The 25,429-nt window shown below is 31.3% G+C and overlaps 1 protein-coding gene across 1 annotated transcript in view; it reads right to left on the bottom strand.

Annotated features, from left to right (window-relative positions):
- The window catches only part of LOC140043534 (complement C3-like), a 57,257-nt gene that overhangs the window by 27,856 nt on the left and 3,972 nt on the right, over window positions 1-25,429 (bottom strand). Inside the window, exons 2-4 of the mRNA XM_072088060.1 lie at window positions 20,213-20,385; window positions 4,118-4,377; window positions 2,922-3,071 (exon numbers count right to left, since the gene is read on the bottom strand). Coding sequence (XP_071944161.1) covers window positions 2,922-3,071; window positions 4,118-4,377; window positions 20,213-20,385 — 583 coding nt within the window. The remainder of the gene's footprint in view (window positions 1-2,921; window positions 3,072-4,117; window positions 4,378-20,212; window positions 20,386-25,429) is intronic.

Genomic DNA, 25,429 nt, shown 5'->3' with positions numbered 1-25,429 from the left:
ATTTTAACTTGAATTATACTTACCGTATTAGTTTACACAACATAGTTCAAACATAGTATTATACGTTGGTAAAAAAATTGGAATGTGTATGTCTATAGTCAATCAATATCTAGAATCATGCCATATTGGAACCAAACTGTGTCGAAACTTCGACTCCAAATTGGATGATGAAACTATTTAATCAATAACAAACGTGTCACTTACCCTACACAGGTAAAGCCTAATATAAATACAAATACCACATCATAAACTCTGCTTGAGGTGAAGTTATTTCTACTTAACTAAACCCACTCAAACAGGATTACATCATAACAAACTATCTATTTTAAATACTTACATCCTTGCAGGGAGCATAAGATGAGTGCTATCAACTACCAGAATAAATATTTTATTTTTAGAAATAATTAACATACTAGAAATAGATCAAAAAGTATGTGATAGTGTTGTCTCATCATCAGTGACTCTTTTCATCCCAATAATTCTAAATTTAACTCTTTTCATCTCGGAAATTCCAAATTTAACTCTTTTCATCCCGGTAATTCCCATTTTAACTCTTTTCATCCCGGTAAATCCCATTTTAACTCTTTTCATCCCGGTAATTCCCATTTTAACTCTTTTCATTTTGGGAATTCCCACTTTAAAACATCATGCCAGTGGTTTATGCCATAAATGCATGGTTGGTGTTCAACTATTTTAATGTTTTATATTTTATCTTTTTTTATAAAAAAAAATTAATAAAATTAAACTATATAGACCATATTTTGTTAACAAATTAAATTATATGAGTCATTCCTGAGTAAAGGTACATCATTTTATTTCAGTATCAATGACATAGAAACCATATCCTATCATGCTGTGTAGAACAAGGTTATAAAGTAACTTCACCCAGCCGCCTCCGAGTGAAGAATGTACCGTATTTGAGTATTCCGAGACATCACTACAAAGAACCTGGTCACATTTCAATTGGAATGAAATATAATAATTGATTTAATGAACTAGAAGACTTCAGACTCTGAACACCTATGGAGAGATACTAGATGTAAATTATAGTTTATTTTCGGTACAAGTTACCTGATCCACAAACACTTACTTTGCCATTAAAGGCTTCCTCTACCTCATGCTGGCAAAACTATAATAAGCAGGTTGTTTAAATTATTAACCAAAACAACATCTACTTTTAAAAATAAAAATATATTACAACTAACTACTATATACTGTATCATATTATTTTTTTAATGTCTTACTCTAGTCTTATGTCTAAATACTGTGTTAAAGATATTATTGTCCCCCTAAAAAAAATTTTTTTTTCAATTTTTTTTTAATATGCCATTTAAAAAAAAATTATTTACCTGAAAAAAAATTTAATTTAAAGCAAAAAATGTCAAGACAATGGTTTTTGGTTAAAATTAAACGTTTCTTTTGTCTTTTTATAAGTGAAATAATTATATTTTTTTGTTTTTTTTTGTTTTACAGAAGTGAATAACTTTATTACAACTGCAAAATGGCCTATTAAAGTCTGATTATTAATCTTCATTTTTCATGTTTTTTGTGGAAAATACATCTTTAAAAGAATCCTAAAGACATTGACCCAAGATTACAAAAATATTCCTACAATCTTTTTATTACAGCACTTAATTAGCGTCACAAGAAATTGAATTATTAAATAATAATTGAATTAAGGTTTGATCTTCAAGTAAAGCAAAATACCATCATTTGATTATAAAAAAATTAAAGAATCGTTGACAGTATGCCATAATATGACAAATATGGGCAAACACATACAAGGACATCTAGACAAATAAGGTCTAAGACAATATGGGCATAATATAAGGACATCTAGACAAACATAAGCATAGACAAATATGGACAAAGACAAATATGAGCATAGATAAATATGGGAAAGAAAAATATAGGCAAAGACATATATAAGGACATCTATCTAGAAAAATAAGGTCTAAGACAATATGGGCAAAGACATAAGGACATCTAGACAAACATGAACATAGACAAATATGGCCAAAGACAAATATGAGCATAGATAAATATGGGAAAGAAAAATATAGGCAAAGACATATAAGGACATCTAGACAAACATGAGCATAGACAATATGAGCAAAAACATTATACATATAGGACATCTAGACAAACATGAGCATAGACAATATGAGCAAAGACATAAGGACATCTAGACAAACATAGACATAGACAATATGAGCATAGATAAATGTGGGCAAAGACAAATATGGGCACATCACACTTTAAAAGAATACGAATAACCATGAAACCCCAGGCTATGGCAAATGAGGTAAATTAGCCTTGAAGAGATCACGAAAACATGGGATTCCAATTTCCCTAGGGGGGATTTCCCGGACATTGATTATCAGCAAAGCTGAAAATTGTTTTCTAATCCAACAAGTTGAGCAAGTTCGAGGACTTTCACTTAGTTTTTATGCGCTTTGCATATTTCTTGCTGTATATAAAAGTCTGCCAAAGCATTTAATCTTATTTATGTATGATGTCAGCTCTCCAAAATCCAGAATTTAAAAAATAACAACTCTTTTCCTAGTAATACTAGAGTACTTAAAATTCATTCTGACAAAATGCTTCTGCACATTCCAAGGAGAACAAATACTGTAGCTGGAGCTGGGGAGTCAGACTTTCAGTATAGTACCTTTGGACCTATACTATTTTGATTTGGCGCTATAAAAAAAAACCGATTGATTGATTTTGGTTGATTGATTTTGGATTGACTGATTTTGGATTGATTGATTTTGGATTGATTGATTTTGGATTGATTGATTTTGGATTACTTGATTTTGGACAAGTTCAAGATTGGTCAGCGTTTAGGAGAGTTGATTGTTACATAATGGAAACAAGCAACATAATGTTGTGAACACCACATTATACAACTAGCTACTTACCATTGGTCCGTAATATACAATCACGCTCCATTTACCAAATACAGGATGCGCGGGAAAGCGGTATTCTTTGCGAATAAGTCCTGAATCCGTGATATTGCCTTCCTCTCTTTCTATTATTGTTCCTTTTGGATTAATTATATCAATTCGAATCTAAAAACAAATGTTGCATCAAAAAATTATTGCAAGAGACAAACATTTTGATTATGTATTTATGTATCTATGGACAGTTTGTCTGAAATATAAAAGTTTAATTGAATTGAAATGAATTTTATAAATTTAAAAGACTTAAAATTAACGTAACATAAAGTTTTATTTTTCATTATGTAATTAAAAATTGTGAATTTTTTATATTAATATTGAAATTGAATTACTTATTTAAGTTTTATTATGATTGAAATTGAAAGAATTGTTCATTTAGGTCACTTTGCAAATCATGGAGAAAGGGAAATTAAATATATTTTTTAACCATAGGATAAACATAAATAATATTCACATATTATATTGCAATTGCAGATAATCTAAAACCAAGGCATAATTTGTAAAAATGTGTTTTTGTGGAAAGTTGACTAAAATCTCAAGGGGTTTTATACACCATTATGTGTTAGTATAAACAACAACTATAATGAGCTTTACTACTACAATATCTACTAAAAGTAGTAAATAATAAAAGTGTAATTGTCATTTCAAGTTTAACGTACAGTGGGATATGATTATGTTGTTGCTATTAAAAATTAGTGTAAAATGTTAAATTATATAGGTCTGAAGATCATAGATCTTTATTTTAATTTTTTTTTGTAATTATTTTTCTAAAGTTCAGTAGAATAAATACAAAGTTTTACAATGATAGCAACATAAACAAAATTTATATTAACATTCTATCTAATCTTATCTAATATTTATTATACAAGATAAACTTGAGGTGCATAGATGCATATGGATGCTAAAAACATCTATAAAGTAAACCAAAATGTATAGTATGTCTGGGATTATGCTACTGTTTACTATATATTAACCTGTTTATGTAATTATTTCAAATTTTTTTTTATATAATAATAGACACTATTTGTTGCATCATAATTCTACTTTCAAGAAACAAACTTAAATAATACATTATTGCAAAAAGAATATGTAGTTACTGCAGTAACTGCAGTAAAAAAATGTTTACATAGATATCATATACTACAGTATTTACTTACTGGTTCTTTAGATGGTTTTAAGTCCAATCCAACTGGAATAATATGCATAGATACGTTTTGTTGAGGATTATAAATGGGTTTATCAACTTGTATAAATACAAAGGTACTGTTATACGTAACAAGAACCTCTTTTCCTTCTCTGAACGGTATGTCCAGCTGGCTGGACGTTGACTCCACAAAAAGATACGCATACTGACTTTCAAGGGTCAAGCTTGGTATGTCGTCAAACCTTAGTCCTATCGATACTTTCTCAGGTTTGTCTGAAGAAAGAGAAAAGAAAATATTAAAACTTTATTATGAAATGTTACAGGTTAAACAATTTTTATTTATTATATATTCATCTAAAGCTCCTAAAGATCAAAAAATTGTGATTACTATGGTAACGGATACTTAAGCTTGGTTCCCACTAGGACGCAATGCAAAGACATAATGCAACGCATAGTGATTTGACCAATCACAAGCGATTGATTATTCAAACAGTCGCGTGTGATTGGTTAACTCGCTTGCGTTGCGTCTACGTCCTTGCGTTGCGTTCTAGTGGGAACCAAGCTTTAGCAGTATAAAAGTAAGTGGTCTTAAATTGTAGACATAAGGGAAGGAGGTGGATGTGTTACTTAGTGGTTAGTTAGTAAAGAAAATAAAGCAATGACCATGTAATTGTAAAGCACAGACAATGTCTGGATTCTCACATGTTTTAATACGAGAAACTGACTAACTGAACATATTTATAAATATTGTACACTTTTTTTCTATGTTCTTTTGACTTTTGTGTAAAACATATACCCCTTCTGTTTATGGATGACATACAGAAGTTCAAAGTTTCCTTTACCCAAGAGACAATTAATTTTCTTTAAATTTGTTCTGTTGTGATATCCCAACGCTATATATCATAATTGCTTCTGGGAAGCACATGATTTGATTGATTTTAGACTACCAGGTGTGCTAGGTAAGGTATGCAAACGTCATATGGTACCTGACAGACTAATATTAGGATTATTGAGTTCACCTTTTCTTTTGGGGTCAATGTTAAAAAGCAACATGTACACTATTTGATTCAATATTTAAAATGAAAATTTATTAGTGTATACCATATTGGCACCTGCAGAATAAATGCTATTTAATAACTTTCATGCAAAATAAGGCACTAAAGCTCTGTCTACACTATCAAACCAGTTTGACAAAAAAGCGTAATGTGCCCAAATATGGTAGTGATATGACATCATCATGTCCATATATGGGCACATTACATTTTTTTTGTCACATAAAGTTTGATTGAGTAGACAGAGCGTTAGGTAAGCTCATGACAAGCTTATAATTTACTAGTACAGTATAGGTCCTATTTATTTCTTTAATGTGATGGCATATATTTATCACTTTGTCAGCACTTGTATCACAAGTGGATAACATAAAAAAACAAATGCAAAATGAACAAATTAGATTATTATATAAAACTAAAATACAACTGTGAAAATGTAAAACAATCAATGGTTGATTTTCGAACAAAATGAAAAAGGTAAAAAAGCTATTACTGTATGCCTTCCGTTTCTGGCAACACTATTTTTATCCTAAACTTTTTTATAAAAAAAAAAGTTTACCTTATTTAAACGTATCCAATAACAGGAGTAACTTTCGATATTAAGAATAACAATTATTTTTCAAGGTAATAGTTCAAAAATGAAGTAGGTCTTTCATCAAATATGTTTTTTTATCTTGAATGGAAATGAATTTAATAACATGGAAATTAGGAGAAAATTAGACACAACATGTACAGTCAATGTGTTCACCTATTATTGTGGGCACAGTAATCAAAACGTGTACATGAACTAATCTCTCCACATACTGCATGTCAAGTATCATAGGCTTATTCTATATTGAGTGTCACATAGTATCACATGTGGCACATGAAGCTGTATGGTCTATGATACAGCCATCACATGTGATACATAACTGACACTGTATTACAGAATTTGCCTATAATACTACTGTACTAGACAAATATAATACAGTACAGATAAGCTGTAAACTACAGTATGCTATTGATGTAAAGGTCCTATTCACACTGATAGAATGTATGTACAGTATAATTATAATAATGTACCATTTGGATTATTTTAATAAGGGCCTGTCCAGACTGATAGCAATTATGGCTTGCATATAATGTACATGTTACTATTAGGATTACTAATAAGGGCCTGTTTAGACTAGAATGTATAGCTTGCATAATAGTGTAGGCCTACATTTTACTAGTAGGATTAATAATATTAAGGGCCTGTCCAGACTGATAGAATTTATGGCTTGCATATAATGTAATATGTTACTATTAGGATTATTAATAAGGGCCTGTTTAGACTGATAGAATGTATGGTTTGCATATAATGTAATATGTTACTATTAGGATTATTAATAAGGGCCTGTTTAGACTGATAGAATGTATGGTTTGCATATTATAATAATGTACATTTTACTATTTTATTAAGTACTGTTCATACTGATAGAATTTATGTCTTTAGGTCGAGCGGGGCACAACAACTTTTTTAAATGTTTGATGATTCAAAGGTATATGAGTAAGCTATGGTATGTTGCCGGATTATAAAATGAAACAATTTTGGAGCCAACACATTTCTTTAGACAGTGTTCACTTTTGGGTCAAGCACCCGGACATTAAAAAAGCAATTAAATTATAAACTTTTAAAAAATGACTGATTTGTGAGCTACCTGTTAAATGTTTTCTGAGTCAGGTGATTTGTAATGGGTTAACACATTGATCTCCAGTGGGCTTGTAAATATTATAATTGACAAAACAACCACCACACTATTTTAACTACAGTATTAAATTATTGAGTGTTTGATAACATGCCAAATTTAAATAAAGGCTTTATTATTTCATTCTTTTTGTTTTAAATAGTCATACATCCTTGAGAGTTAATGTAATACCTAGAAAAATATCCTTAAAAACCCTCTTTCTATACTTTTTACAAAAATGTTCTTTACAACCTTATTTCATAAAACCTTTGTAAAACATAAATGTCTTTTAAACAATCTTTATTCCAAGGTCTCAACTTTTTTGACGAGATAATTCAACAAAAATGTGCCAATATTCTGATGGGTATAGTTAGTACTGTATTTGACATATTTAGTTCTTTAACCGGAAATCATTTAATTATAAGGGCATAAATGTTGAGCTGCCTGTCTTATCCTAGTATGTGAGAAGCATGGGTTCGAGACCTTTACAGGTTTATTTTACTCTCTTTATCAAACTAAAAGCATATTGCACGCTAACTGGATTTAACTAGCCACTTTTTCCACGATTGCGCAACTTTGTCATTCGGCATACTTAAAATATGTTGGAAAGTTTTCAAGAAACCTCTTATATGTAATTGATCCAGAAAACAAGGTTAAACTGCTTGATTTGTAAGAAATAAATCGACTCTTAATGGATACATTTCATTGGGTAAAGCTCAGTCTACACTATCAAAATAGTGTGATGTACCCAAATATGGTAGTGATATGCCCAAATATGGTAGTGATATGACTTCATCATGTGAAATATGAAGTATTAATAGCATCTTAGACCTGGCACTATTTTAAGTTGTTTTTTTTAGACTGTACGTCACTAGATATGATAGAATAAAAAAGACATAATAGGCCTATAGACAAGTTTAATTCCATCTAGATAATGTAGCAATTAAACAAATCTTTCTGCATTTTATTTAGACCCAATTGTGATAATCTTCACTTGACGAAGCAACCAATTTATACTCACTTGGAACATAGTAGTCGTGATATGGTATTTCAGTCCGAGAACTTTCAGAAACACTTAAGTTTTAATTTCTAAAATTCCAGCAAACTCTTTGCATTATCGAAACCATAAGCCAAGAATAAATACTGGATATCTTTATGATCACAGTGTGAAGTCTGATTATCGTCACCAGACACTTGAGATACTTTTAATTCATCTGGTAAATATCTGACTGACTGAGTGAGTACATCACAGGATTGGAGTTCCCTCCAAAGTTATGTTTATGTTTGTATTAGAAAACTTGGAGATGCGTGGTAGGCATTGATAAGATGTTAAACTATCTACATAACTTTCTTAATTAAACCTTTCTATTTTAATTTATCATGATTCATGATGTTGAACAAATTCTCAGACACATTTTTTTGAAAATGTCACCAATAATCATAAAGCTAATATTCAAGATATCTGTGATGCATCTAGATGAATTGTTATATTAAATTATTGTTAAATATGAAATTGAAATATCATATCAGGTGAGGTTTTTTAAAATAATCAAATCAGCCAATTAAGAAGGAATGTAAGTATTTAATGTACAAACTCATCTCTGATTGGATAATACATTACAAAGAATGTTATACTACAGTAGTCTTGGTTTAAAAAATAGAGTATGTGTATTTTCTAACATCTTTCTAGAGAAATATTCTTTTTTTTAAAAAAACCTCACTTAATCATATCCTGTCAAGTTGAAATAGATTCTTATATCAATTTCTGTGTAATTGGAGCATTACCGCAAACAAATGTTGAAAAACCGTGATTTTTATACTTTTAACTGAAAAAAAAGTGTGTATAGAAAAAAAAAAACCTACATATTGGATTTCAGTGTCAAGGTTGAAAAATACAAAACAAAATAATAATTTATGAGTCATCAAAAATCGTGTACAAAAATTGATGATGAAACCACAATAATGATGATGTCATGATTGTTGTGATTGTTTATTATGCTGAATCAATTGTTGTCATAATTATGATCTCACAATGATGAATCATAAATTAATACCAAATAAGGAGGGAAATTCCCCATACAATAAAGTTATTAATATTATATTATTGACAAGTGATCAAAATATGGTTTTTAAATTAAACCATGAACATTTTTAAAATTAAAACATAATTGTGAATATTAATTTAAATAGCTAATAAGATGAGGGGTAGGGACTAGGGATGGGGGTACCATTTTTTTAAGAAAGAAGAGGCCCATTCCATCAATTTATTTCTTTTATTTAACCTAATTTATAAAAGAGACATGTCACTGATCCTAATCAGCTTATGCTAACAATCTATTTCTATTAAATATAATGCCATAATTTAACCAATTAAACATGAATAAAACCTTTTGTGGAATATGTTACAAGTACAAGTATTTTTTTACTCTTTGCCATACACCGTTTTTATTTAAAAAATATTCTGATAAAAAAATAATCTTTCAGTTTCTTTTTTCACATAATTTTTCTGTAAAAACAATTTGTATTAACTTTTATTTAATTTCAGACTCTATGGCGCGGTGATCCACATTATATAAATCCATTGTTTCTTTCCAATTCAACAAACTCGGCATTACAATTTTAGTCAATTCATTTGACACGACATATTTTCTTTGCCTTGTCGTAAAATTACAGAATGCGCAATTTACAACTCAAACAACTTGATATTTTGAACGACTAATAACAATTAGATTCAAGAATTTTCCTGATCTTTTGATCTAATTTATCAGACGGACAAATCCTGTGAGAGTACAATCCAGGAAATATCTTTAAATCTCAAATTAAAATTCTTCAGAGAATATCGGCGAATTCTCTGTCAAATAGGTATTACCTTTATACTGTTTTGTGTTGATTCTTACGTAGCAATTTTACAAATTATTGTAAATTGTGTATCAATGACTTGTAGATTGTGAAATATTATGCTCCAGTTTTGAAACGAATAATATACTGCAGTAGATATCTATTACTACTGCAGTAACTAAAAAGGTGCAGTATACTAGGATGAAGGCATGTGGCGCAGTGTGTTGGAGGCTGGATTACTGATCGTGAGATCAGGGTTCGAATCCAACTTTTGTTGCATTGCTTGTATCCTTGGCAAGACGCTTTACTTACAATACATTTGCCTCTCTCCACACAGGTTACGCTGATTACTATTACGTGTTTGATCCAAAAATGATCGGGTTAATAATGCTCGTACAGTAAAGCAGCTTTGAGCATGACTACTCATGAAAAGGGCGCTATATAAATGTGGAATTATTATTGAGTACCGCTTACAGTACCTAGATAAATGGAAATGATACCTTTTCATAAGAAGGTAGGGGCACTAAAAAGTAAGCTAGGTACGAAATTTGACACATCCAACTGCTTTTAATATCCCTGTAATCTCAAGCTGGTTTAAACACCAGGATTTTGGATTTTCTCACGACCAAATGATAAACTTTACTCCTGGCAAACTCATAAAAGAGTTTAAAAACATGGGAAAGTTGCTAAGTTTCTTATCTATATAGCTGCCTGTTGAATTTAATGTGTTAAAAAGATCCTGAAAATCTAGGGTCCCGGACTCTAATGAAAAAGCTACTAGATTTACCTTATCTGCGGTATATGAAAGGAAATATAAATCCCTATTCCGGGAATTAATAATATTATGTTAACATGTGAATCAAGGGGATCTAATGAGAAAAACATAAGTTCAATTATACTGTGGTTTCAACCACATTATTTTAGGGACTTTTAAATCTATGATGGATGGTGCTAACGCCTGCTGCTGTTTTGCAAGAAAAAGAGCGGGTGGGGTTGTTGTGGCATGCAAACAAACTTTTTTCTCTTAAATTTGCCTCCCGTGTTACTATCTTCAGAAGGCATTTAAAGTAAAAAAAAAATTATATTCTGAACATCAAGTTTTTTTTATTTTGGGGAGTTATTGTATGTAGAGGAAAGGAGAAATTTGTGCAATATATTTAAAACTAATTTCAAAACTCATGCTAATGAAAAAAAAAACAGGTGAATATTAAATTTAAAATGTGAATAAATTTGTTATAGTTTTCTTTTAAAACATTTTATTTAGTAATAGTAATTTTTGATATAGCGTGTAGGTCACATTTTCCCAATGGCAATACAAATCTTAATCTAATTTAAAATGCATGTTGCTTGCATGTCTTGTACTGAAAATTTGACGTACAAAATTAAACAAATTAAAGTTTTAAATAGATTTTATCCTGGGATTGTTTTTTTTTCTGTTTTACTCAACCTGTTATTTTTATAATTCTACAGAAAGAGACAAAAACCACTAATTTATGCCTTCTAAGAAAACTGTACAAATAAAAACAGATTTTAAAGCTTTAAATAGATTATTTTTTCCCTACTTTATTTAAAAATTTATCAATTTAAAGTAATTTACAGGAAGAGAATATACTGTAATACTGACCTATTCTAAAATAAGTCAGTCACTGTATTATGTGCTTTTATATTTTAGTTACTAATGTCTGTGGGAACTTTCTTAGAACCAAACAATAGGGACATGAATCAAGAACCCTGGTCGGTAAAGCTTATTAAATCAACAGCGCCATTATCAAATACATAGAATGTGGTGTACTTAGATGTGTACTAATTATTTTTAAAAAAATCTTGGAACTGACCTAAATAAGGGCATGAACCAAGAACCCTGGTTGGTAAGCTAGTTCAATCAACAGCGCCACTATCAAATACATAGAATGTGGTGTACTTAGATGTGTACTGATTATTTTTAAAAAAATCTTGGAACTGACCTAAATAAGGGCATGAACCAAGAACCCTGGTTGGTAAGCTAGTTCAATCAACAGCGCCACTATCAAATACATAGAATGTGGTGTACTTAGATGTGTACTAATTATTAAAAAAAAAATCTTGGAACTGACCTAAATAAGGGCATGAACCAAGAACACTGGTTGGTAAGCTAGTTCAATCAACAGCGCCATTATCAAATACATAGAATGTGGTGTACTTAGATGTGTACTGATTATTTTAAAAAAAATCTTGGAACTGACCTAAATAAGGGCATGAACCAAGAACCCTGGATGGTAAGCTAGTTCAATCTACAGCGCCACTATTATCAAATACATAGAATGTGGTGTACTTAGATGTGTACTAATTATTAAAAAAAAAAATCTTGGAACTGACCTAAATAAGGGCATGAACCAAGAACCCTGGATGGTAAGCTAGTTCAATCTACAGCGCCATTATCAAATACATAGAATGTGGTGTACTTAGATGTGTACTAATTATTTAAAAAAAAATCTTGGAACTGACCTAAATAAGGGCATGAACCAAGAACACTGGTTGGTAAGCTAGTTCAATCAACAGCGCCACTATCAAATACATAGAATGTGGTGTACTTAGATGTGTACTAATTTTTTTTTTTTTAAACTTTGAACTGACCTAAATAAGGGCATGAACCAAGAACCCTGGATGGTAAGCTAGTTCAATCTACAGTGCCACTATCAAATACATAAAATGTGGTGTACTTAGATGTGTACTAATTATTTAAAAAAAAAATCTTGGAACTGACCTAAATAAGGGCATGAACCAAGAACCCTGGTTGGTAAGCTAGTTCAATCTACAGTGCCACTATCAAATACATAGAATGTGGTGTACTTAGATGTGTACTAATTATTTAAAAAAAAAATCTTGGAACTGACCTAAATAAGGGCATGAACCAAGAACCCTGGATGGTAAGCTAGTTCAATCTACAGCGCCACTATCAAATACATAGAATGTGGTGTACTTGGATGTGTACTAATTACTTTAAGGTCCACTTCCTTCCCTTTAATCAACTAGCCCATTAACACTAATTAAGATCATCTGTTTTGACACATCAATCATGTTAACGATACATGTGATTTAAGTCACATATTTTTATATTTATAATTGAAAACATTTGAAAGTGAATGTGTAATGTACTGTAAAAATACTGAAATATTGATTTATTAATAAATTATAAATATCAATAATTTTCCAATATAAATACCACTATTAATGTAAATCAAACTTATTGGTTTTAAAAACAGGATAAACAGTTTATAACCGAAGTGGAGCTTGCCTATACAATCTCAGGGTCTAAGGTTCAATCCTGACCAGGTACTGTACCAGCACACAACTCTTTCAACTCCACTCTCTAAACCTCAAATTAGACTTAGTTTATGCACGATAAATTATAAATAGTTTATCCATCTTGTAATTGGCAAGTTGCTCGCTGTTTTTGTTTGTTTGTTTGTTTGTTTTATTTATTTATTTTCCACACATTGAACAAAAGGAACAGATATATGAACTATAAGAAAAAAAAAAGAAAAAAAAAGAAGACAATGTGTGAAAAGGAGATCAAAATATTAGTAAAAATTACTTTAAAGCATTGACCACTCTTGGATGTATATGGAAAAAAAAAAGATGGTCCTTATTGGTGAAACTATCTAGTGAAACTAGATCAACAAGGTTTGGGCAAAACATGCAACAAAAGAATACCACCTTGATGGAATGGAATATTATAAATTCATGTTTGATTTCAATGTTAATAATTCTTAAGATTGCAAAATAATACTGTATTACATTTTTCAAGAACCTTATAGTACTACATAATCTATAATGAAACCTGTTTAACACGTAAAATCCCCAGCCATGTTATACCATCAGATATGTAATTAGAGTTATTATCAATATTGATCACTACATACTGTTAACTGTTAAAGTTCTCAAGCATTCCCCTTGACGCGACCCCTGGATCCTGACCCCTGGACCATAACCCTTGCAACATGACTGCCAATCCCATTAATATTTAATAATGTTCTTATGAATCATTCATATAGCGTGCATGTATCAATGTTTCATTTAAGAAAAATGTTTATGACACATAAATTTCATTCCAATTCCTTTCTTGACAAATAACTTTGTTTAAAGTTCCTTAAACCTGTGTCAAATTCACATCTCCATCAAATTATCAAATTCACAGCAAGTTCTAAATCTTAAGATTCATGAGAACCTCAATTTTAAAAAAAACCCACTGATAAGAAATCGTGACCAGTATTGTACTTAAATTTATTGAGAGGAAACTGATAAATTATTACATATGGCAGGAAGTGTGTGATAGTTTTACCTTGGGCATGTATCCAGAATGAAATTTTCTAAGATGCTAAAACAATATACTGGGGAAACCCATCTCAGAATAACCGGTTTATTTAGGGAATTTTTGATAATACAACTACAGTAGTACTAGTAGTAGATACAATGGCTGAAAATTACAGCAACACAAACAACAGCCACCCGTGTGGTAGCTTCTGTGATAACTCCTGGTGGATATCACATAGTGTGAAGAGGAACGCTTTGTGAACAGCTTCACTAGTGTATCATTTTAATTTTCATCATATCTCTCTCATCTGTAATATTGTTTAATGTTGATTGAAATAAAGTTGATTAATTGATTGATTGATTGATCAAGTGACTAGAAACTACAGTAGTCCATAAGCTTGGTAAAAATGTAACAATTAATATTCTCTATGCCATCACTGTTAGAGGAGACTTAAAATCATTGCCATGTGAACAATACTTTATTCTCATCAAGAAATAAAACACATTGTTGCACTCTCACTGGAGGTTTTGGAAAATCCCAAAAAGGGTGGTATTTTCTTGATCAAAATATTATTTCAAAGCCATAATATTTACCCAAAAAAAAATATAACACTATAACAGAATGAAAGTTTGGGCAAAACATCTTTCTGATAAGCATTATAAAAAAAAAAAACAGGTTATGTAAATATATCACTTTGTTTGATCAATATACATACACATATACTGTAGTTTGATTTAGGGTGCAATACATAATCTATTATTAACAAGGGGTTATGAGTTGATAACAATCTACAGCAAGTAGACTTTGATTTATGCTCAAACTTAGTTGTACAACATGTGTAATGCATCCATTGTATGTACACCATGTGTATTTATGCATTCATTGTACAACAAAAACTATTATTTATTTTGCTGACGTAAAAACCTGTCACCTTCCAAGAACATGTCATGTTCTTTACTTGGCTTAATGTGACAACTTGTGGCTTATGCCCTAAGATCTCATGGGATTGTCTTATGATGATGTCCTAATAATCCGGTTGGAGTGTTCTAACCAAACCCCATCAGAAACGTCATAGTTTACCCCTACACTATTTACTTTTTTTTAAAAACTAGTAGAATACTGTAATGTATGATATTGATGGTTTTCAGAATTTATATCAATTTCAGTCAATCAAAAACACACTACCTGTATAAATATTTATGAAAGAAATTTTAAATATAATTTTTAATAGTCAAATTAAGGATCACAAAATACTATGGTAAAATGTAAAAATATTAGCTTTTGGGAATTGTATGGCATTATAGTCATAAAGACCCACCTAAATACTTAAATGTACTTAATCCTGAAGCAGACAGACAGTAACACTTTAATCAACAAAGGTACAGACACACAAATACTGTATAATATTTGACTTTATGAGTTGCACGTCTGACTTTCACACAGGTGTGGATGGCACATACAGTACTACATCGTGTACAGTGCTGCCACAAAGCAGAATTTGTCTCTCGATTTCTGGTTGCTACTGTAAGTTGTATTTTAATGTCACAAAGTGTTGTATATTAGAATTAAATGCAAATAAACATATGAAGGTTTGAAAACTGTTACACAATAACGTAATGAACATGTAAGTATTAGTATTAATTAGAAGGGAAATGTCATACACAATAACATTTAAGGCAGTCATTATGTTCTCCGATATGGTGAATTTTGACCCCAGAGAGTTACAATTTCTAATGGCCAGAGGTGGAAGTGTACACGACAGAACGTCTCAATCGTATAAAAACAGAAAAGTCTCTCTTGACTAGGCTCTGATGGGAACTTGATATTTATAGGAACTTTTTGAGTGAAAGGATTATTGTAAAAGTCTTTTATTACGAAAAGAACATTAAAAAAAAAAATGTTTATGAGTGAATTAGGTATTGGTGCATTGTAGGAAAAACGTGCCCAAGACAACCTACAGTAACCCTTCCTATGGGACATCCCTATTCAGTGGATATCCTAAAATTAAAGGAACACGTTCATGTGAATCAAAAAGGGGAGCACGTTTTTAAAGACTATGAGCAATCCCTATTCAAGGGACACCCTAATAACAGACACTACATTATGTTAGGTTCCAAAGGTGTCCTTTTAATAGGGGGTGGTCTACTGCATCAAATGTATTTAAGAGCTAAAAGTTATTGTTTGCTTGCTTTTTTCTCTCTCTCTCTCACTGGTGGTTCCAACAGAAGGTGGGCACTGGACGAGAGAAGCCCTTGATCAATGTTAGGACCAATCAAGGTGCTTTAAACAGTCCTGGCTTTGTTTGTATCAAACCTGTTAGTGGCGGTAATTATCGCTGTTGGTTCCGATTGAATAAAATAAATAAAATAAATAAAAAAACAATTGTTTAAGAAGAAAATTTAAGTTAATACACCTACGGCAATTTTATTTTTAAGCTTGAGACCTTAAAATAAATGTTGTTGAATTTGTCAGTCGATAATAACATTCTATTTCCATGACTTATATCAGACATAAAAAAAAAAAATTGAAATTTAAACTGGTAATTGTAAACAGCCGATTATAATTATCAGAGAGATAGAGTAACATAAATGCAGCTTGGTTCACAGTCCATCATCAAGTACGCTGCCAAATCACATTGAAAACTGATAAGGGGACAAACCATCAGACTAACAACTAGTGGGGGTTCAGAAATGAAGGAGAGACAAGGTCATGTGATCGTAATCTTTAATTTCCTGTCTTAGATTTTTTTTTCAATTTCAATTGAAGCCACATAAAATCTTCCTATCTTCCCAGCAGATTCTTTAAACAACTTTAAGTTTGCTGAATGTTTTCAATTATTGTTTCCTCGTTTATTTGTCTCTTTGCTTTTTCTAATTAACATTTATGACATAGTTAATTTGATGTTAAATTACACATTAATGATATTCATAAGATTTAGAGTCGTTGGAAAGTGATATAAACACATCAAGAAAAATAAAATGTGTTTAAAATGTTTGAATCACAGAAAATGTTATTAAAGACCTTATTTCCATCGACGCTCAATAAAAACAACACTCAGATAATTGCAACCAATTTATGGATTAAAAATGAAATTATGAGAGATTAAAACTTGTTTGTTATCACTATTCCTGACCAGTGTATACTTGAACTGTCAATTAGTACCAAACTGTACATTGTAATATACAGTTTGACCAATTTTTAAAATATGTTAAATATTGAGGAAGTTGTTTAAATGTAGTAAACTAGTTTTATTGGTTAAGTTGAGTGTTATTAGGAATAGATGAATTTGTCAACATTACTGTTTCATTCTCAAGCCCTTTAAAAAGAAAAAAAATGGAAAATGCTGTTTATACAAAACAAGAATGCACTGCAAACACCTTAAACGTGACCTAAGCAGTTTATTGACATCAAGTTTATTTGAATTTTATCTCATGGCAAAATTCCAGCATGGTTTTTCTACAGTAAAGCATGGATGACAAAAAAATCATTGTGGTTTATTTTAGTTTACTTTTGGGATTAATAGTAATACTGGTTTTCCTAATAAAAAATCTTAGCATTTCATTTTGTTCATTTAATGTCGGCCATGTGTAGGAGGAGACATTGGTACCTTGTGGACTTCCAGGGCATTTTGTGGTTTTCTTTTACAAATTACCATTTTGAAGTCATGTGATAAATTAAAGAAATAAACTAGGTCTATAATGTAAACTTTGGAAGCAAGTGAGACCCTATTAACTACAGCCTAGGTCTTAGCCTTTACAGCTCATTACAGTTACATGTGGGATGATAAATATTAGACCTAATCTCACACATGGACTGAAGTCTACTGACCATGAGTAGCTGATTATTCAACTCTCTGTTCACACACATGGACTGACGAGTAGCTGGTTATTTGACTCAAAACAACAGAAGTCTACAGACCATATGAGTACTGTAGATGATTATTTAACTCTCTGTTCACACTCATGGACTGAAATGTATTTAATCTTGAGTAGCTGGTTTTTTGACTCACACGTGGAATAAGGTCTACAGACCATATGAGTACTGTAGCTAGTTCAACTCTCTGTTTACACATGGACTAAATTCTACAGACCATTATGACACACATGGGCTGAAATGTATATTTAACCATGAGTAGCTGAGTCTTCAACTCTGTTCACACACATAGACTGAAATGTATATTTAACCATGAGCAGTCGAGTCTTAGACTCTGTTCACACACATGGACTAAAATGTATATTTAACCATACTGTAGTACTGTAGCTGGTTCATACACATGGACTGAATATTTTAGATAGAGCATTACAATATAATAAACTCATTGAACTTGTTTTCTCTTTTAATTATTGAACTTACAAAACCGTTTTACCAGGAGTTGTTTTATTTCTTTTATTGATTTATTATCACCCACTGGTTTGCCTCTCAGAAAGCTAAAAATGACGTAAACGAACCTATGTATACAAGCGTCATGTTTCAATGATTGAACCTCTTATCAAATACTCTCATGTTTTCCGTCTTTCTAAAATTAATAACTGAAAATGAATTAAATTCAAGTTTTCCTTCCCTAACATCACTGTGTATTATATTTAGGGTGAACATTAAGCCAAAAAAAAGGCATGTTAAAAGAATTATTCACATGTGTGAATGATGCAACTCAGAACACACAAAACTTATGAAAATATATTTTATCAGTCGTTGTTGAGGATGTGAATTGGCATATTAGAATCGAATAATAAGAGAGAAAGGGGTGAAAGAAGGAAAAAGAGATAGGAGAAAAGAGATGGATGCTAGCAATTCAGCTATAATACCTTTTTTATAATGTTCATGCACTGATCATGCGTTCTCATCTATTTTTTTAGAAATGGCGCCATATTATGATCATTTAAATTACTTATTTTGAAGTATAGAATCATGCTTGCCTCACTTTTTTTCACGACAGGCTGTTTCTTCTTCTGTGCATGCTTAAATCACAGGGATTATATGCATTAGTGTATTTTATTGTATAGCTCACTTATTATAATAGTTTTAATCTTCTAAAAAATGTGCACTGTAATGCGTCTACAACTAGGCATTGTTGGAAATCTGTGAAAGTACTGTAGGACTACTCTTAAATAGTTTATATAACATGGTAAAACTGGCATGTGTTAATAGGGTTTTGCTAAATTAACGAGTTCATTTATATTTGAACAACGCATGGAGGCATTTTTTTCTTCATAATTAAACAGAATAGTATTATTATGGTGGAATGATATTATAAATATCACAAAACACATTTCTGATTTCAAATTGAGAACTTTCCTCAGTCACACAAAGGGCAACATTTATCTAATTACTCTCTCAGAATTGTCTAAGCTACATTGTTACAAACTTTTAATAGAGCACTCATTGAGTGAGTCCCACTGTGATGAAGTATCACTTGCGATTTGGTTCAATACCTTTGTATAATGCTGCAACAATTTCATGTACTGAACATTGTTCTGCTTGTTATGTGGTCGCAAACACTCCTGTTTTATTTGCCCATGGAATTTCGTTCTTACCTTACTGGTAAGTTCAAGGTTTATATGAGAATGTTATTAACATTCATGTTTTTCAAAACATAGTTGGTTCACATGGTTTATGTCATATGTACTGTACCTTGAAGTACAAAGTACAGGTTTTAACATACAGGATCGTTTTATACCCTTGTGTACCCTTTAAACAAATATTTTATATTAGATATCATAGTATCATTTACTACAGAATCAGGCGCGGATTTAAGTGAGGCTAAACAACCTTAATAAAATAATGACCATTTTTATTTTTCTGCAACCCAACATATCGTTATTAAATCATTTATGAAATATTTATCCCCTCCCCACCCAACCCGCCTAATCTATAATGCTGGATTCTCCCATGTGTATCTTCTATCAATATAGTGTACAGTACATAAGCATGTAGATAATTGTAAACTGTTATTAAAATGGGAATATTTTTGCTAGGTTAATAAATAGGGATGAATGGCATCTCATAACTGGTGAGTTTGACCTTTACAAATCAATTCGAAAATTCTCACTTAAACGATTTTACAAACATATTTCTCAAATAAAACTACAGTTCAAAAATATACAATAGGTTTAAAAAAGGCTAAAAGAAATATAAAATTCAGAGTAAGTATCTCTAACAGATTAACCTATTTACACCATTCTGGTCAACATGTGATTGACAGTTATATAGCTACCACCTACCTGGCTTAACTCCTTTCAATATGACGTGTGAGTAGACATGCGGTGAGCCGTTTGACCGGTCTTGTAAGTTGATCGTGACGTCTATCGGCTCATTAACGTTTAATACGTTTACTACTACTGTTTCCTCAACACCGATACGGAACACATTTGGCGCTGTTACGAATAAAGTCGGTCTGTAAACAAATGAAATTTAGTATTATCTCAAAAGTTTGACCGTACAGTGAGTGTTGGGATTATTATTGGTCAATTAATTGAGTATCTCCATTAATAGTTCTTTGGAGTTATTTTCACACTAGCCACACATTCACTATCTATTAATATTATGATTAATTTGAGTAAATAAATATATGATCAAAATCAATAAAAAACAAAAATAAAAACAAACCTATTTTCAAATGATTAGTAAGAAAAAAATGCATGAGAACTAGAACAAATAGAGAAAATGAGAATAAAACCCCAACTAATGGAAGACAAATAAAAACCACACATAGGCCTACACTAATGCTCTGTTTATAAGCAAGTGGAGCACACGACTAACTGGTTCCTAAAAGTCGCAGGTACTCTAAAGCTCTGTTTACCCTATCAAACTAGTTTGAAAAAAAGTGTAGTGAAATGCTTTAAATATGGTAGTGAACATCATCATGTCCATATGATGAGCACATCACATTTTTTTTTTCACATAAAGTTTGATAGTGTAGACAGAGCTTAATATTATGGGATGTCAATGTTAATCTTAACCAATAAAATAGGGGAAAAACATGTAAAATACAATAAGGCAGCAAAAAGAAATCACTTTCTATCCAATAATTTTTTAAGAAATCATGAACTTGACCTTGCCGATGTGTAGTTCCTTCCAAGTGAGATTGTAATCAAGATTTCAATGCCAGGGTCATTTTAATATTACCTGAACACATATGCATATCACTTAACTATTAACTTTAACCGGATAAGACAGGGGGATTTTATTACAATTATAGATAATGTCTTGTCAAAGCAAAATGTCAGACAACCAAGATGAATTTGTCCTTCAGTTTTCATAGAAAAATAATAAAATCTAAGCAATCAGTTGAATGCTTTGTTTCGATAGATGGAATAGAAGATATTCCTAGGATAAAGTGTATCTAAGTTTTGTTCAAATACGATAGTCTGTATTACCTGTGATATTCAGGCACTAACAGGGATCTGACCAAAAGCCTTAAGCCTTGTTCGCAATGGACTTAAAAAATGGTATTTAACCATGGTAACTTTACCAAAGGTCACCGGTAAATTTAAATATTGTTCGCACTTTTGATACTTTCATGCGGTTTAGTTTAACCATGGGTTTTAACAAAATTTAAGCACATGGTAAAGGTTACCACCTGAGTCGCAGGTTTTGATTGGTGTGTTAGATTCTTCTTGTTACAGTATGTACCAAATCATATTCAGCCGTTTTGGGGCTAATAAAGTATGAATACAAGTCTTAAGCTCTGTCTACACTATAAAACTTTATCTGACAAAAAAATGTGATGTGCTCTAGTATTTGAAATTGTCTATAAAAAAGCTTCTGGGCTTTAGCCTGTGTATCACATATGATTTCTGTCTAAAGTGAAAATACTGGACAATATTTTAATACTCCAATGTTCATATGTTTATGAATAGTTCTAGTACCGGATACACACCAGAGATTAAACTGTTTACATAGTATATATGTACAGTAGTTGTTTGATTTCATAGGTGAATTAAGTTCATTTACTCTGTAGTTAGATTGTCAATACAATTTGACAGGCCTTTTGTCACTTACCCTTTTATGGGCTTTTAAATAGATAATTAGACTCCAAATTGTTGTTGATTTCATCATTAAAATATTCTTAAATTTTGTGTTTTTCATGTTTTCTTATTTTTAAGGTTAACTGCTATCTATTATTTCAACTTCAATTCGACCTTGTTTGATCTTTTATTTATCGTAGGTTTAGCATCCGACGGGTGTTTCTACGAAATATGGTATACAGTAGTAGTGTATTGTTTTGTGGAGAATAAAGGTGGTTTTACAGTACATTATTCTATGTTATAACTTTTATTCTCGGCTTCTGGGTTTTCTTGAAAACATAGCTATCTGCTTAATATTCAAATAGGTATGTAATGTTACTATATTGTTAACTTTAAATAGTAAGTTCCAAAATAACAAAAGATTTAATATTGAAATGTAAAAAGGGATTTGCTACTGTTCTGTTTTGCTTCCCTTGGGTTCATATCACTTAATGTCCCTTAGTTGTTATTTTCCTACTTAACATTTTACGTACTTTCTCTTTAGTTTCTGTTTTTCTACTCTACGCGGCAGTACAGTAGTAAATGAGGTGTGGTTTAATGATAAACATTAAACACAGATGACACGTAAAGACGTCAATTCACAAACAGCAATGTGAGAAAGATTGGCAAAGAGTGAGGATATTGACTGTTAGGTATAAAAGGGGTGGGGCAGGGGTGATAAGAGGGGTGGGACATGCCATAAGAGGGTTGGGGATTGGGTGATAAGAGGGTGGAACAGGGATAAGAGGGGTAAGCAAGGGTGATAAAAGGGATAGGCAGGGATGATAAGAGGGGTGGGGCAGTGGTGAATAGGATGGGGCAGGGGTGATAAGAGGGGTTGAGCATGGTGATGCAAGGGGTAGAACAAGGGTGATAAGAGGGATGGCGAAGGGGTGATAAAAGGGTGGGGCAGGGGTGATAATATGGGTTGGCAGGGGTGATAGGAGGAGCCAAGCAAAAGCGTGAGGAAAGAGAGTAGACAAAGCATGAGACCATACACAAAAATTCAATCATAATGTATAACAGTACTGTACGTCTTGGTGTGTTCCAAACATTTTATTGTTGAAGAAAGACATCATACAATTCTTTATCCCAACATTCCCAAGATTATCATATTAAAAAATGATTAATTGAATTTTAGCCCAGCATTACATGTTTACTATTAATCCTCCAACAGATTTCTAAGTACTGTATACCATACCAACTTAATTATGTTAGACCCCCACCTAGTTTACCAAAATGAGATGATGGGATGATCACATACAGTACTCTGCAAATAGATCATTATTTACAGAGCAACAACAGGTAAAAAATACCTGTGGCTCACTTGTGGTAACACCACTCCTGAGCTGAGTCCTATGAACTATGTTTCTTTCTGTGGTAACAACATCATTCCTGAGTAAATACTAACAAAGAATTTGACTTCCTTAAAATGTGGTAACCGTGACCATACCTGAATTTAAGGAACTGAAAGTACTGTATCATTCTTTGACCATCATTGACCTACTGTCTTTTATGCTAAGAGATTTTTTGATAATTAAATTTAGATACAAATCTATATTCTTCAGAAGGTTGTATCTCATGTCAACATGTCAACTCCGGAGCAACTCCCTAAAATATCTTGTTTTATTGTCTAATGAAAATGAGACAAGTACAGTACTAACACTTTTCAAATTTCAACTTTTTCTTTGGAAGACGTTTTTCCCAATCACTCTTTACATCATGGTAAAACATTCAAATTACTGTACCTATTAGTCAATCCAATACAAGGTTGACTAAACAGTATAATTTCAATCACTGCATCAATAACTGTTTTGTTTATTTTTTTTTAAATCCATTGTCAAGACAAGATACCTATATTTCTACTTGACTCGTCTTTACTAATCCATTTTGTGACTTTAACAATGAGTATAAAATGAATTGTCATTGCTCGATGACCTCTTCTTAAAGCTCTGTCTACACTATCAAACTAGTTTGAGAAAAAAGTGTGATGTGCCCAAATATGGTGATTATATGACATCACCCCATATGTATTTTCCATTTTCTCACTATTTTCTCTCAATTTTCCCTTGTCTAAATATGTCTACATGCTACCAAGCTTAAAGTTAATAGTGTGAGAATCATTCATACACAATTCACTAGATTACCCTGGCTACAAGAGTAGAGGGCAAAGTATGAATACCTTTAACCCTCTTATAAACACTTCTCTAATGGTACTCCACACAAATGGCATTCTACTGGTGTCAATGCTACAAAATCCTTTTTAAATTCAAGATGAATGCTACATAGTACAATAACACTTCTTATCCTTTTGTGGCATTGTTTGTAGTAAACATTATTTTTGAAGTGGTGGAGGTAACCTAGATTTTTTAATTGTTTTTTTTTTAAATTGTTCTGTTTGATGGTGGCAGAATGCTAATTGTGATAAATAACACAGAAAATAATTTAAAATCTATGACAGTTTGACGTAACTGCTGTCAATTTCTTAGAAGAGACAGACAATGCCTGTTAATACCGGAAACAAAATAATTGTATAGAAGAGGTGTAAATAAGGCGCACTGCTGGAGGCAGGTTAGTTTACAAAGGCATTTGTGGCTTGTATAATTTCCTCTAAAACAAAGCAAACAGGCAGGTTTATTTAGTTTATTTATTTACTGTAGCTACTGTGTAATCTTTTAACAAGTTCTTCAGAAATCTAATTCATCTGTCACACTAATTATTTAAGATTAAAAACTATTATTGGTGTTTGCACACACTCACTTGTTAGAGATTACGTTAAATTGTACTACAGGTAGTACTGCAGTTACTGCAGTACCTTACTTTCAATATAGACATAATGAACCACTAGAGTAAGGTTTTAAAAGATGTAGTTACTGCAGTAACTGTAACTGGTGCTGTAACAAGTTGGGATAACATTGTCATCAAGTTATATTACCATATTTCTTTTTTAAATTGTTTACAATTTTCTTGAAATCGATTACTTCAAAAAACTGTTCAAATTGTTAAAGAAATGTAACTGATTTCATATTTACTAATGTCGTCGTTTTAAAAATTTTATGATCATATTTCTTTAAAATTGTTTAAATAGAATCTATTGATGACTTTTATTTAGAAACACTGTTAATTGTTACAGAAATATAACTAATTTCATATTACTGATAGCGTCCTATATTACCATATTTCTTTTAAATTGTTTAAAATTTTCTTGAAATCGATTACTTCAAAAAACTGTTCAAATTGTTAAAGAAATGTGTAACTGATTTCATATTATTAATGTCGTCCTTTTTAAAATGTTATGATCATATTTCTTTAAAATTGTTTAAATAGAATCTATTGATGACTTTTATTTAGAAACACCGTTAATTGTTAAAGAAATGTAACTGATTTCATATTACTGATATCGTCCTATATAATATCATCTTTAAAATTATT

The sequence above is a fragment of the Antedon mediterranea genome, chromosome 3 (assembly GCF_964355755.1).
Source record: "Antedon mediterranea chromosome 3, ecAntMedi1.1, whole genome shotgun sequence".
NCBI classification, from domain to species: domain Eukaryota; kingdom Metazoa; phylum Echinodermata; class Crinoidea; order Comatulida; family Antedonidae; genus Antedon; species Antedon mediterranea.
The sequence above is the reverse complement of the archived record's forward strand: the minus strand, read 5'-3'. Positions and strand labels throughout refer to the sequence as shown.